This window comes from Aethalodelphis obliquidens, unplaced genomic scaffold (assembly GCF_003676395.1).
Source record: "Aethalodelphis obliquidens isolate GAN/ISIS:26980383/991018 unplaced genomic scaffold, ASM367639v1 scaffold11, whole genome shotgun sequence".
NCBI lineage: Eukaryota > Metazoa > Chordata > Mammalia > Artiodactyla > Delphinidae > Aethalodelphis > Aethalodelphis obliquidens.
In genome coordinates this window covers 11,719,857-11,734,420 of record NW_020837955.1, presented here as the reverse complement: position 1 = coordinate 11,734,420, position 14,564 = coordinate 11,719,857, and the positions used below count along the sequence as shown (strand labels likewise).

At 39.1% G+C, this 14,564-nt stretch overlaps 1 protein-coding gene across 11 annotated transcripts in view; it reads left to right on the top strand.

The window, feature by feature from the left end:
- Positions 1–14,564, top strand: part of IDE (insulin degrading enzyme) — a 113,190-nt gene that overhangs the window by 84,543 nt on the left and 14,083 nt on the right. For 9 of the 11 annotated variants that reach the window (XR_003433826.1, XM_027112052.1, XM_027112047.1 and 6 more), the window contains 6 exons: positions 1,956–2,038; positions 5,117–5,261; positions 8,006–8,116; positions 10,162–10,282; positions 13,156–13,247; positions 14,243–14,354. Coding sequence is in view for 10 of the 11 variants with exons in the window: in XM_027112052.1 (XP_026967853.1) it covers positions 1,956–2,038; positions 5,117–5,261; positions 8,006–8,116; positions 10,162–10,282; positions 13,156–13,247; positions 14,243–14,354 (664 nt within the window). In the remaining variant the exon portion in view is untranslated. Of the gene's footprint in view, positions 1–1,955; positions 2,039–5,116; positions 5,262–5,750; positions 5,896–8,005; positions 8,117–10,161; positions 10,283–13,155; positions 13,248–14,242; positions 14,355–14,564 lie in introns of all 11 variants that reach the window. The other 2 variants (XM_027112048.1, XM_027112045.1) reach the window with 1 other exon arrangement.

Here is a 14,564-nt window from a genome sequence, read left to right as displayed (position 1 = left end):
AGGGCTTTTTTCCATGTTCACTGAAGACCCAGTAAGGAAGTAGATTTATGCTGCATCATGAAAGTTAGAGATAAGAAAGAATCTCTAAAGCCTGGAAGAGAGCATATCCAGGGGAAGCTGTTGGATTTCCTGCCCTTAAAAACAATTCTTTCTCATTTTGACAGAGCGCTATATGAAGTTAATGGAGTTATAAACCAGTGGGAAGAACGATTGAGGAGGGTGTTTTCTTTTTCAGAATGTTCTTTTCATGTCATTATTTCACACCTTGGGTAGATTGTGTAGAAAAATGGATCAAATTATTACAGCACATCCTCTTTTCTAAACTTTAAAACTAACTCTTTCTAAACTTACCACCATAGACAAACATCTTTCTTTCCCTTTTCTTCAAATGACCTAACATTCAGATTAACTCAATGAGATGAGAATTAGTGTTTAGGACTATGAAATTTAATTTATCTCAAGCAACTAGATTATTAATGAGACAATCATTTTTCTTTAAAAATGACATTTTAATGAGTTATACGTTAGGTTATTCAAAGAGAAAGCTTATTTACTTTTCCTATTTTTATTTTTTGTTTGTTTTAAATAGGCCATCTTAGCATAAACTAAGGAGAACATTAAACCATTTATATCTCTTGTCAGAGTTTCAAGGTAGTTTCAAGTGAACTTTAAGACTTTTTTTTTTAATTTATTTGGCTGCGTCAGGTCTTAGTTTTAGTACGCAGGATCTTCTTCGCAGCTTGCGGGATCTTTCGTTGCGGTGTGTGGGCTCTTTATTGCAGCGCGTGGGCTTCTCTCTAGTTGCGGCATGCGGTCTCCAGAGAGCGTGGACTCTGTAGTTGTGGCACACGGGCTCTCTAGTTGTGACGTGCAGGCTCAGTAGTTGTGGCACACAGGCTTAGTTGCCCTGCAGCATGTGGGGTCTTAGTTCCCCAACCAGGGATCGAACCCGCATCCCCTGCATTGGAAGGCGAATTCTTAGCCACTGGACCACCAAGGAAGTCCCTAAGACTTTTTAAAATATAGTATGAATGAGTGAGTGGAGAGGCAAAGGAGTAGCTTATTTGTTCATCCTTGGCTGTGTTAGTTATCCGTTGCAGTATAACAAATTACTCTAAAATTCAGCAGTTTAAAACCACAAACACTTATTTTATCTCATGCAGTTTCCAAGGGACAGGAATGTGGAAGTAGCTTAGTTGGGTAGTTCTGACTCAGGGTCTCTCAGGTTATGGTCAAGCTGTGAGCTGGGACTTTGGTCATCTGAAGGCTCAACTAGGGCTGGAGGATTCTATTCCAAGTTCATTTGTGTGGCTTTGGGCAGGCCTTAGTTGTTCGGTACATGGGCCTCTCCATAGAGTTGCGTGACATGGCAGCTGGCTTACCCCAAAGTGAGTGATCCAAGAGGGAAAATGAGTGATCAAGGTGGAAGCCACAGTGTCTTTTATAATCTAATCTCAGAAGTGTCGTATCATCACATCTGCCATAATCTGTTGGTCAGACAGAGACCAACCCTGGTCCAGTGCAGGAGAGAGGACCACACAAGGGTGTGAATTCCAGCAGGCAGGGATCCATGTGGCCCACTTTGGTGGCTGGCTGCCACACACACACACCCGCCCCCAAGGACTCCTGCCTCTGTGTCCCTGCATCCAGAAAGACAGGGACAGGACAGTTGGTATTGGCTTCACCTGTCTGTCTCTTCCTCCACTGTGTCCCCATCTCTTTGACCCAGGGTGCTGATAAGAGGGTGATTTCTCTCTACTACTGGAATCACCAGTCATCTCTCCAGCTTCCCACCAGCTGACCCTCTGAGTATGCTTCAAGGCCATGGGACAGCAGTCTCTCCAGAACAAAGCTCAGCTATTGCCTCTGTCCTCCTCCTCTTGAAGAGTGATTTGATTGAAGATTTTTGCCGAATGTGCCTGTATTTCCCTAAACATACTGTTTCTCCATCACAGGATACAGCTATGAGCAAACTCTGGTTCAAACAAGATGATAAGTTTTTCTTGCCCAAGGCCTGTCTCAACTTTGAATTTTTCAGGTACGTAAAATGAATCTAGCTACAAAGCTTCCTATGAAAATCAACAATTACATTTCTGAAAGTTTTCTTTGCTTCCTTAAGGACCTATGTCTGGAAATAAAAGGAATTAGAGTTTTTTAGCCTAGACAAAGGAAAGCTGCTCCTTCCTGTTAAGGGAAGGCTGTAGACTCACCAGAAGTTTCACTGAAGAAAGATTAAATAATTTGGGGTGGTTTTTTCTGTTGTGGTTTTGGTTTTATATTCCTGGAACTTGCCCAGAAGAAGAGGTAGTCATTACTAAATGATCTTGAATCTCTTCCAGCCCTTTAATTGTCTGGAGCCCTCAGATTTTGCTTTCTGTATCCCTGGCTTGGTAGAAGATGTTTAATAAAATTTATGAATAATGCTACTGTTGCAATGATTTCTCAGTATAAATCTTTAGTTTATCTCTATCTCCTTTTATCTGTGTGATAATGTTATCACTCAATTCAAATTTTACTTTGTGAGTTTGCACTCTATAATTTTATATTTCTAAAATTCAGTGGTTTGTGTTTATAAAATAAACCTATCATTTTTTAATAATGTTCAGTGTAATGATCAACTTTTTCATTAATTTTTATTTGATTTGCTTGGCATGAAATTAAAGCTGGATGTGTTTTAAATGTTTTAGAAAAGAGAAAAAGAATCTCTTAAGTAGGAAGTTAATAGTTCACAAACAAGTATGTTGAGACTGTAGGGATGTAAACATTGTTTATTTATAGCATGAGATTCATAGATTATCTAGAGCTGCGCTGAGATTGTTGGTGTTGTTTTTTGTTTGTTTGTTTGTTTACATCAAACATGGGCTTTCTGATTATGGCTTGCTGTTGGTAGAGAGCATTACAAAGCTGGTTTTATTTTTTGATAGTTCAGAGTGATATTTTTAACCCTCTAAGCAGCTTGTCACACTTTCCCATTTGGCTTCTATGATCTGGCTTCAGAATACCTTTTGAGAGACCATTTGATATGTTTGCGTTCTCTAAACTGCCTAGCATAGTTCTCAGAATTTAAAATGTCTGCTTCCCACCAATCCGTCTCCGTGTTCTGGTCTCTCTAGAGGTAAACACTATTAGGTTTCTTGTACGTTCTTAAATAAATTTTCTGTTTGTGTCTATCCTTTTAATCTTGTCAGAAATAGGATAATATTATGCATATGTACAGTTTTTAAAACTCTGTGATCCATATTTAAGCATATAACATCTGGTTACAAAATAGTATGTTTTAAGTGAACAAGTGAACCAGGATTTAAGAATTCCACTTGAATCATGTTCTCTTTTAAAAGTTAGTTTAGGACCCTCTCCAGTTCACCAGCATAGCTGCTGTGGATGCAGCATTTTAGGACACTTCTTGGAATTGCGTTCTGAGCTTGATCCATATGACTTTGAACTCCCAGATTTGTTTTTTTCTAGCTTTGCACTTCCACCTAAGGGTGCCTGTGGGGATGAACCCTTTCAAGGACTCTCTTTTGCTTTGATGCTTTTGTGAGTTGTGCTAGTAAGTTTCTGAACTGCTTCCTTCTGTTTGACTAAAGAAGGAAGTCTGTCTTCATGTATAATACTTAAAAAATTAAATCACGGAGTGTTATTTAGATTTGCCAGGTGGAGAATGTATAGCTTTAGAATTTTCTCTTTGATTTCAGTTCTCTGTAGCTAAGCATTTTACCCCTATTTTTACTTAATTATCAGTTTTTGATAAAATTTCTGGCTCTGATGTCAGTGCGTCGGTTATATTTACTGTGCTATAGATAGAGTGAAATTTTTAATTTGCTGCCAAACAAACCAAGCCACGAGGCTACCTCAGGTCCTTTGTACTGGTTGTTTCCTCAGCCTGGAAAGTTCACCCAGATATCCCCAGGGCTTGCTCCTTTGCTTCCTTCAGGTCTGGACCCAGATGTCACCTTTCAGAGTGGCCTTGATTAATAATTAATAATAATTTTAATAATAACAATTTAATTTATTAATAATAATTTTATGTAAATTAGCAATCTTCCTGTCCCACTACCCATCACTCCTGTTCCTCTGACCCTGCATAATTTTTCTCCATAACACTATCACCACCTGATGTATCATATTTAAATTTATTATTTGTCTCTTCCAACTAGGCTCTAAACTCTGAGAAGTCAGGGACTCTGCCTGATTTGTTCCTTCTTTATTCCCAGTACCTAGAGAAGTGCCTAGCACTATAGTGAGAATGTAGTACATATTTGTTGAATGAAGGAATCTTTTACTTGCTTCTCATAAAGGTAAGCAGTGTCACATAGTCAAATGAATAGGTCATTTGACTCAAATCTGAATCCTGACTCTGCTGCTACTAGCCCAGGTGACATGAGGAAAGTGATGCTTCTTATTTGGGAAACGAAGATTTAAGTCAGGTCATCTCTGTGGTCCTATTTAGCTCTTGCACTCTGTAATTATTTCCTCTCTTTTGTTGCTCTTTCTCATTTAAAAATTTTCCTGTTTTAATATTTTTTCCTAGTTCTGGCTGTAGTTGTATGATGGATATTATCAATTACTTTACTGACAGTGTTCCAGTCTCTTGGTTTGGGAGGAAACTCAAGAGATAAGCTAACATTTTCACAGGTCTTAATCTTTCTCTTTCAAGTCTCAGTTTTTCCCTTTTAAGTTTATATAATCATAGCACACAAATTTCTCAATCTCATCCTCCTGTCCACCAAGGGTATGGCTTGCTTAGAGGGAGAAGGAGGACACACACATGCTGTTATCAGCTCTGTCAGCCATGCCTTCTCCTATTAGCCTAAATGTAGGCATGCGTTTTGGCCTGTTCCTCCTTACCTACGCGGTGTTTCTAACTTGTCAGTTCTACCACGCCATCTGGGGTAAGCAATTCCTTCTCCCTCTTCACCACTACCAGCACACATAGCATATTTCAAGCTTCTTTTTTAAACATCTTGTTTTTTTCCTCATGAGAGTTCATGTGTATTCAAAGTGTATCTTCAGGAAGTTATTTTAACCCCTGTTCAGTTCCTTGATCCATCTCGAAAGGCCATATCACATTGGGAAGTAATAAATCAGCTATTTTACTGTCAACATTTTCTTCCAGCCCATTTGCTTATGTGGACCCCTTGCACTGTAACATGGCCTATTTGTACCTTGAGCTCCTCAAAGACTCACTCAACGAGTATGCATATGCAGCAGAGCTAGCAGGCTTGAGCTATGACCTCCAAAATACCATCTATGGGATGTATGTAAGTACCCACGTCTTAGAGCCTTCCACTCATCAACATTTTTTATATTGATTTGCTGGAAGCATTTTTGATTGAGGGTGTGAGTTTAATTTCTTTTTTTTGTGACTAATCATATTTTCGCATCATTTAATTTTTAAGTTAGCTCTTACTGTTAAGTATTCAGCAATATGCCATTCATATTATGCAAATTTTCCTTGATTTCTTTTTTTTTAAACATCTTTCATCAGACTGTCATATTTTTCTCCTCAAAACAAAATTGGACCCTGATTTAGGTTTAGACCTCTCTCTCCCATTCTGTATCTGAAGTCTTGGTCTTTGACAACAGAGAATGAAGTCTTCCTGCCATTGTAAAACAAAAGGTTGGCCTATACTATTTCCCTAGAAATTCAGATCATGAGGCTGCATATTCATACTCTTCGGTCATGTTTCTTCATTACCATGCCACTGCTTGAGGTATCAAAGCATTTCTTTTGTTTTTCTTTTTGTTAGTCGCTACATTTATGCTGATCCTCTCCATTGCAACATGACATACCTGTTTATCAGGTTATTGAAGGATGATTTAAAAGAGTATACATATGCAGCACGCCTCTCAGGTTTGAGCTATGGCATTGCATCAGGAATGAATGCAATACTTGTAAGTAAAATGAAAACGAAAGAAAAGGCGTCACACCGTTTAAGCATTATGTTGAGCTTGGGAAAACTATTAACTTCTGCATTTTAAAACAAGAAGATTGATGGTTTTTTCCTTGCACCTTTTTAATGATTGAAGAACTCAAGTTAGTATTAGTTCCACTAACAAATGATTTAGTAGAGTTTAGTGCATCTTGTGAACATGTATTTATGCTACGTTTATTTGCATGTTCCTCTGCTTGAAATGTTTAACTTATTAACCCTGAAAGCATGTTGTTCTTTCCATGTATTTGAATATATTAACATCTGTAAGTGAAAGATACCCATAGTTACTGTTGTGGTGCTGAATTTTACTTATATTATAAGCTTCTTTATTTCTGCTGACAGTAGTAGAAAGTTCCTGTGTTCAAATACGACTGACATTTTCATTTAATTTATTTTGTAGCATGTATCATTAACTGCTTTTAAGTGTGTTTTAAGATAAACATTATTAAATGCATCCCAAGAAATAACTAGATCCTTTCTCTTGAAACCGTTTCTGTTATGTTTCCAAACTTATATCTCATTTCCAAATTAACATCCCTCTTCTAGCACACATTCACCTTCACTTTTCTTAAAAATATGTTGTATGTTTTCATAACAACTAAAATGAGAGCATGCACTGTGTACTCTTTCTAATTCTATACAAAAGGTTTTAGGGTTTTTAAATTTTATTTATTTTGCAGTGACTTTTTTTCTTCATACAAGTAACTTTTCTGGTAGTTTTTGTTTAATGTATAAGAATATATATAACCTAACCATTCTCAGAGTCCAGGGAAATTTGAAGCTTAGAGGTCAAAATAAAATCCAAATAGAAAAGTAATAATCTATGGTTTATTTTTTGCTGTTGAGTTTTAATAGCATATCACCATTAAAATAAATCATTTTTAATGTGTGACAGATGGGCTTTCTGCTAGTTGTCAGTCTAGTTCCCACAGTACAGGATGTGCTTTCCATGGGCAGTGACCTTCACTCCTGCTGAGATACTTGCCTATCAATTTTCTTTTTCTTTTTCTTTTTCTTTTTTTTTTTTTTGCGGTACGCGGGCCTCTCACCGTTGTGGCCTCTCCCGTTGCGGAGCACAGGCTCCAGACGCTCAGGCTCAGCGGCCATGGCTCACGGGCCCAGCCGCTCCGTGGCATGTGGGGTCTTCCCGGACTGGGGCACGAACCCGTGTCCCCTGCATCGGCAGGCGGACTCTCAACCACTGCACCACCAGGGAAGCCCCTTGCCTATCAATTTTCATAAGGTAGAGGCGTCCAGAGATACTCTAGTTCCAGTGTATCCTCTAACCTCTGTTGGTGCCACCATGTGGCAATATAATAGTAGGAAATGTGATAATAGGCTTCCCCTGCTTTTCAAAACGTTATGCTTTCAGAAACTATTAAAGTAAATTGTCCTAAGGCAAAATCCAGACAGTACATACAGTGTATCCTTACTTCACATCTGTTTTGCCACTGGCTTTTGGTACATCAGCAGAACTCATCAAACAAGCAAGTAGTGAGACCTATGGACCATTATTGGGCAACATTGGACAAGAAAAGTGGCAAAATGCCATATGATACAAAATTGGGACTTCCTGATTTCTTAAAAGATGATTTTTAAAAATATTTAAATATAAACAATTTGGGGACATATCCAGTAGTTTGCTAGGTAACCCTCCCCTATGATTTTTACCTTCTTAACACAACTATAAAAATCTTAAGCCTGCCATTCTTTAGAAATTCTTTTTGAAGGTTAAATTTAAAACACATTCTATAATTAATTTTGACTTAATGAGAACTTGAATTTTGATGATATATAGTGTGTACTGCCGTAGTTTGGCACCAGGTAAGTTTTCCTGCTATTGTTTTTGTTTAGGAAAAGCATATGCTTTTGGATATTAGTAAATAAAGATGGTCAATGTTATCTTCCTAAGTGTCGAACTATATTTATGAGAAATGAAATTCATTTAATTTCTTGTTTTATTTTTATTTTGATACACCTGGTTTGGGGATTTTCTGCATGTTTTAAAGTCAAGTTGAAGTTGTTTCATGTTAATTTTAGACTTTTAATATCCTGAACTCTTTCCGTAGCTCTCGGTGAAAGGTTATAATGACAAGCAGCCAATTTTGCTAAAGAAGATCATTGAAAAAATGGCTACCTTTGAGATTGATGAAAAAAGATTTGAAATTATCAAAGAGGCAGTAAGTTTTCTCAACTTATTTTTATAATTTTTTAATTCATAAGGTGATACTGCCACATTATGAACATTTTTGAAAAAGAGGCGAGGAGGAAAAGAAGCATTCATAACCCTGTGGCAGTCATTTTATCCTATCTTTGCTGAATCCTATACTCTATCCAGAAGGAAAGCCTGGGAGACTCTGGTGGACACCTGGCCCCTTTCTCTGTAGGCCCTAAGAGCTAGGATAGCACTGACTTTCAGAGAGGAGCCTGAGGTAGACCTAGTGGCTTTCAGGGACTCCTTGAAGGTTTCATCCAACCTCCATTTAAGAAGAACACTCTAGGGCTTCCCTGGTGGCTCAGTGGTTAAGAATCTGCCTGCCAGTGCAGGGGACACAGGTCCGAGCCCAGGTCTGGGAAGATCCCACATGCCGCAGAGCAGCTAAGCCTATGCGCCACAACTACTGAGCCTGCATTCTAGAGCCCATGAGCCACAACTACTGAAGCCCACGTGCCTAGCTCCTGTGCTCTGCAACAAGAGAAGCCACCGCAGTGAAAAGCCTGTGAACTGCAACGAAGAGTAGCCCTCGCTCGCTGCAACTAGAGAAAGCCCACGTGCAGCAATGAAGACCCAACACAGCCAAAAATAAAAAATAAATAAGTAAACAAACAAACAAATAAATAAATAAAAAGGGAAAAAAAAAAAAAAGAAGAACCCTCTATTCTGCAGGAGGGACCTCAGCCTTCCATGCAGCCTTGTCACATTAGGGCAGACTATTTAGACTTGATGTTATCTTCCACTTAAATTCAACTCATGGTTGGTCCAGTAATGGAAATATGGGATGGATAGCTACTTTAAAAGCCAAACTATGACCTTCATTGTACACCCAAAGAAATTATCATCAGTTTTCAAATCAAGATTCAATATTTTATATATATACATATCCATGTTGCTTGCTTAGAGAGACTTTTGGGATGACCTTATGGTGAAGAATTAAAGGATGCCAAGAGATGGAGGCCTTGAAAACTGGGGATAACTTTCTGAGAGATGAAAGAGATCCCGTAGTGAAGGTACTTAGAGTACATGTCAGATGCTGGGGTTAAAGCAGCAGCCTGGACAAAGAAAAAGTATGCCCAAGACTTCTCTGGTGGTCCAGTGGTTAAGACTCCAAGCTTCCACTGCAGAGGGCACAGGTTCGATCCCTGGTCAGGGAAGTAAGATCCTTCATGCCTTGCAGTATGGCAAAAAAAAAAAAAAATAAACCTTTTGAAAATACAACATGCAATCGTTTTTTAAAATTTATTTATTTAATTTATTTTTGGCTGCGTTGGGTCTTCGTTGTTGCATGCGGGCTTTTCTCTAGTTGCGGTGAACGGGGGCTATTCTTCGTTGAGGTGTGCAGGCTTCTCATTGTGGTGGCTTCTCTTGTTGCAGAGCATGGGCTCTAGGCACATGGGCTTCAGTAGTTGTGGCACACGGGCTCAGTAGTTGTGGCTCACGGGCTCTAGAGCGCAGGCTCAGTAGTTGTGGTGCACAGGCGTAGTTGCTCCACAGCATGTGGGATCTTCCCGGACCAGGGCTCGAACCTGTGTCCCCTGCATTAACAGGCGGATTCTTAACCACTGCGCCACCAGGGAGGTCCGCAATCATTTTTAAGACTCAGTGTACACACCTCACTCCTGATACTATTTCTGGTGTTATAAGGAACATATATTTTAATTGAATTTAATTGAAGTTCTGTTCTCAGAATTTTACCTTTTACATTTCTTAACTTTAACTTTACATTTCTTAATTATGGGCACAAAAAACAAAAAAATTACTTTAAAAAAATAAGACTTCAAGAAAAAAGAAAGAAAAAGCATGCTCTTTAGTTTAACTATGTATCAAAGGGAGAGAGGAGTAAGTCCCATTCTAAATTACATAACTTCGAAAAGGAAGATGAAGCAGATATCTCTGCATCCCATTTAACACATCATTTATGCAAAATGAAGTTTGATTATAGCTGACCTTTTGAAATGATTTTAAAAAGATCGATAAAATTAACAAACCCACGTCTCCCTTCACTAGTATATGCGATCTCTTAACAATTTCCGAGCTGAACAGCCTCACCAGCACGCCATGTACTACCTCCGCTTGCTGATGACTGAAGTGGCCTGGACTAAAGATGAATTGAAAGAAGCCCTGGATGGTGAGACTCTTTCTACTTATAGCCTAATGCTTTCTTCATTCTTTTCTAAAATCATTTTGGTTTTATCCTATTACCTAGTATTTATGCTTTCTAATGACTTGTAGTTCCATTAAAGCCAGCTGTGCATACTGTTTTTTGGGTTTTTTTGTTTTTGTTTTTGTTTTGTTTTTGTTTTTAGAAAAGCAGTGGTGGCCTTTGAAGTGGCTTTTGTATTCAGGCAGTTTATAACCACATTTGCTGTTTTCAACCTGGACCCACAATAGTCAGTTATTACTGTTAACAGATTTCTGCAGATGACAGTGTTTTGACCCAAGCACTTACCTTGTTAATATTGAAGTTTTCAAAAAAGGAAAAAAGGGCTGAGCTTGAAAGTCTTATCACACAGAAAGAATGCTTAGGCATTTTTGTTGTTTTTGTTTTTGTTTTTTTGCGGTACGCGGGCCTCTCCCGTTGCGGAGCACAGGCTCCGAACGCGCAGGCCCAGCAGCCATGGCTCATGGGCTCAGCCGCTCCACGGCATGTGGGATCCTCCCGGACCGGGGCACAAACCCGTGTCCCCTGCATCGGCAGGCGGACTCTCAACCACTGCGCCACCAGGGAAGTCCTTTAATGATCTTTTATGACAAGTCCTTTCTTATTATGTATCACTGCGCCTTTGATGACTTTAGTGACAAATCAAGAGCAAAGTATTGAAGGTCATTATTTTATTGGTTGAGTAGGCATATAGATTATAAAATTCATTAACTAGAACAGATACGTTTTTAATCTGGACAGTTAATACACTTTTCTTTGTAAAATGATTATGAGTCACATCCGGTTGTAACAAGCAGGAATTTTACCTTTTTTAAAAAATACCACATAATTGATTTTAAATACATTTTCAAGAGACCGAACCTGCATTCAGCATGATCCAAAAGCAGAGATTTGGGGATTCCCACCCCCTTTGTTAGATTCTGGGTCAGATGGTATATGAATTGTAAGCAGAATTAGTTCTAAAGTTTCACATAGGCGTGTGATGCCTTCCTAAAATGTGTTTTATAAAGAGAAAGTCAGCACTTTTTCGGCTGAAATTTTCTGCTCTAATAATCATTCTATTTTGATATATATATTCATCAATAATCCGGTAATGCCAACATGGCTTAATCTGGAGACAACTCAATATGAGAGGCTGGCTCCCCCGTGACTCTACATCTGTCAGCTCTCCAGGTGCCAGGGTAGCAAGAACCTCAGAATTCAGTGTGGTCCAACCGCATTTACTGCCTGCCTGCTATGCACCAGGCGCCAGACTGCAGGTGCTTGAGATTAAAAAATGATCAATTAGGTGGGGTTTCTTGGATCAAGGAGCTCCAGTCTAGTGGCAAAGCGTAAATGTAAAACAGATTGTTTTTTGTAGAGGCAAAGAGACTGAGTATTGTTATAGAAGTTTGCAGAGAGAGCTGAGGGGTCTAGTGAAGGGGACTTCTAGGGCAGTGCAGTGGAGTGGGATGGGTATGCATTTTGGAATTAGATTCAAATGCAGCTCTGCCACTTACTAGCTTGATGACTTTGGACAAGAAACTTAAATTTTCTTAACTTCAGTTTTCTCACCTTTAAAATGGGGATAATAACGCATAATTTATAGTTTATAAGATAACATCTATAAAATGCCTGATGCATAGTAAGCACTTGTTAATTCCCTTCCTATGTCTCTCTTTAAATTTTATTCACTAATTTTAGCATCCATTGTAGCATTTATTAGTATGGTGTCCTAATGGAGAAGGGACAACTCTTCTTTACTGAAGAATTAAATCAGTACATGTAAAAGTAATGAGAAGAACAGAAAATTCACTATTAGGATTCCATAATAATAATAATTGATACAGGCAATATCCACCATTGAATGCTAAATTAGTGGGTAAAAGTTAAGTAAGGACAAAATATTTGTGTGGTCTCAAAGTATTTCCTCCAAAGTAAATATTTAAAAATTATAATGGGAAAAGAAGGCATTGGTGGGGTGGCTTTTCCTAATTGCTTGTAGAGCATACATGAGTTACTTAATTATAACCAAAAGATTAAAACAGTCCCCTGGCAGACAGTACTATAGCCACGTGGTCAGTGTTTACATCACCAGTATTACAGCGTAACAGCATCATGTGCCCCCGACGTGATGCCCTGAGAAAGACATATTACCTCTGGGGTATTCTTTCTCAGGATACAGAAGCTCAATTTAAGCACGAGAAAACACTAGACAAGCCCCAATAAAGGGCATTCTATAAAATAACTGAGCGGTACTGCTTAAAACTCTTAAGGTCAGAGCTTCCCTGGTGGCGCAGTGGTTGAGAGTCCGCCTGCCGATGCAGGGGACGCGGATTCGTGCCCCAGTCCGGGAGGATCCCACATGCCGCGGAGCGGCTGGGCCCGTGAGCCATGGCCGCTGAGCCTGCACGTCCGGAGCCTGTGCTCCGCAACGGGAGAGGCCAGAACAGTGAGAGGTCCACGTACTGGGAAAAAAAAAAAAAAATCTTAAGGTCATGGAAGGCAAGGAAAGACCAAGGAACTGTTACAGATTGGAAGAAACTAAGGACACATGACAACTAAATGCAAGGTGGGATTGTGGATTCGATCCTGGAACAGAAAAGGGATATTAGTGGAAAACCTGAAATCCAAATAAAGTCTGTATTTTAGTTAATAGTATTGTCCCAGTGTTAACTTCTTAGTTTTGATCATCATCCTATGGTTGTTGAAGATGTTAACATAAGAGAAAACTGGGTGAAGGGTACATGGGAACTCCCTGTAATATTTTTGCAACTCTTCTGTAAATCTCAAATTACCTCAGAGTTTTTTTTTAAAAAACCTTATAGGTAGAGCTTACTATTTCTTACTCTTGTTTACAGATGTTACCCTTCCTCGCCTTAAGGCCTTCATACCTCAGCTCCTGTCGCGGCTGCACATTGAAGCCCTTCTCCATGGAAACATAGCAAAGCAGGTGCGGGATTGAGGTTTTAGCAATAATCTTTTGTGCATCATTGCAAGAGAAAATTTTACCCTAGTTGGTCTAAGATTACGAACTAACCACCACAGTGTGGCTGTATAAGCACAGTAGTGTTGACTCAGGCTTCCCTGCCCTGTGCAGGAGGGTAGGGGAGGGTATAGGGGGAGCAGAATGATCATGGTTAACTGTGGACCTACTTTCACAGCTGTCTCCTCTGTTTTTGCCTGCCTCTTGCAATCATTGAAGGAAATGGGAATAATTATCCCTACTCTGTAGGACAGCAGGACTGTGTAGTGGATAAGAGCACATGGTGTAGAATCAGCCTGGATTCAAACCTTGACTCCTCCGCTTACAAGTTATGTAATCTTCTGAAAACGTCTTAATCTCTCTATGCTCAATTTCCTTATCGGTAAAATTACTTATAAGGATTAAATTAAATAGTATATTCTAAGTGTTTAGCACGTGGAAAGCATTCCAGATTCCCTTGGTAGTCTGTCTTAAAAGCCCACACTCTCTACCACTCTGTTATATTGCCTCCAAAACAATATGCCAAGGTCAGGTGCTAATAAGTGGCTGAGACAGTATTCTTCCCCAGGTCAGTTTTATTCAGAATAAAGCCTCATGCTTACCTCCTTTGCTTTGCTATAGCCCCAGTTGTCTGGTGTGGGTCATTGACGTGGGACCACCTTTCCATCATCAATACCTCTCCAGCTTTGGCAGTGCCTTTTCCCCAGAATCGAGATCAGTGCTGATGATTGTCTGGGTCTCTGTTTCTCTTCACTACTACCATACTGACTCTGTTGCAAATTGATGAGTTCAGTTTTTATCCATTTGAACAGGATCAAATGTATTTAAGATTTAAAAATCCACTTTTATGATAAACTAGGTTAGTTTGTTTCACAAGCATGTTGTTTCATATTGCATGGGCTACTATCTAATCAAGATACATTTGTGATTTGTAATGTGCTATGACCTATCTTCTTCCACAGGCTGCATTAGGAATTATGCAGATGGTTGAAGACACCCTTATTGAACATGCTCATACAAAACCTCTCCTTCCAAGTCAGCTGGTTCGGTATAGAGAAGTTCAGCTCCCTGACAGTAAGTGGAAATGTTATATCTTTGGTAATGGACTACTTTGACATAATATTGTGTGTGATTACAGATGAGTTGAAGTCACTTGGATGATAATGTATAGTTTTATGGTAAAGATCTACTGGGATCCTCTACTATTTATAGCTAGAGGTAGATAATTCTGCAGGAAAATTATCTGTAGGAGTGCCAAAGAGGTAAAATTGGAGGTAGGCAGTT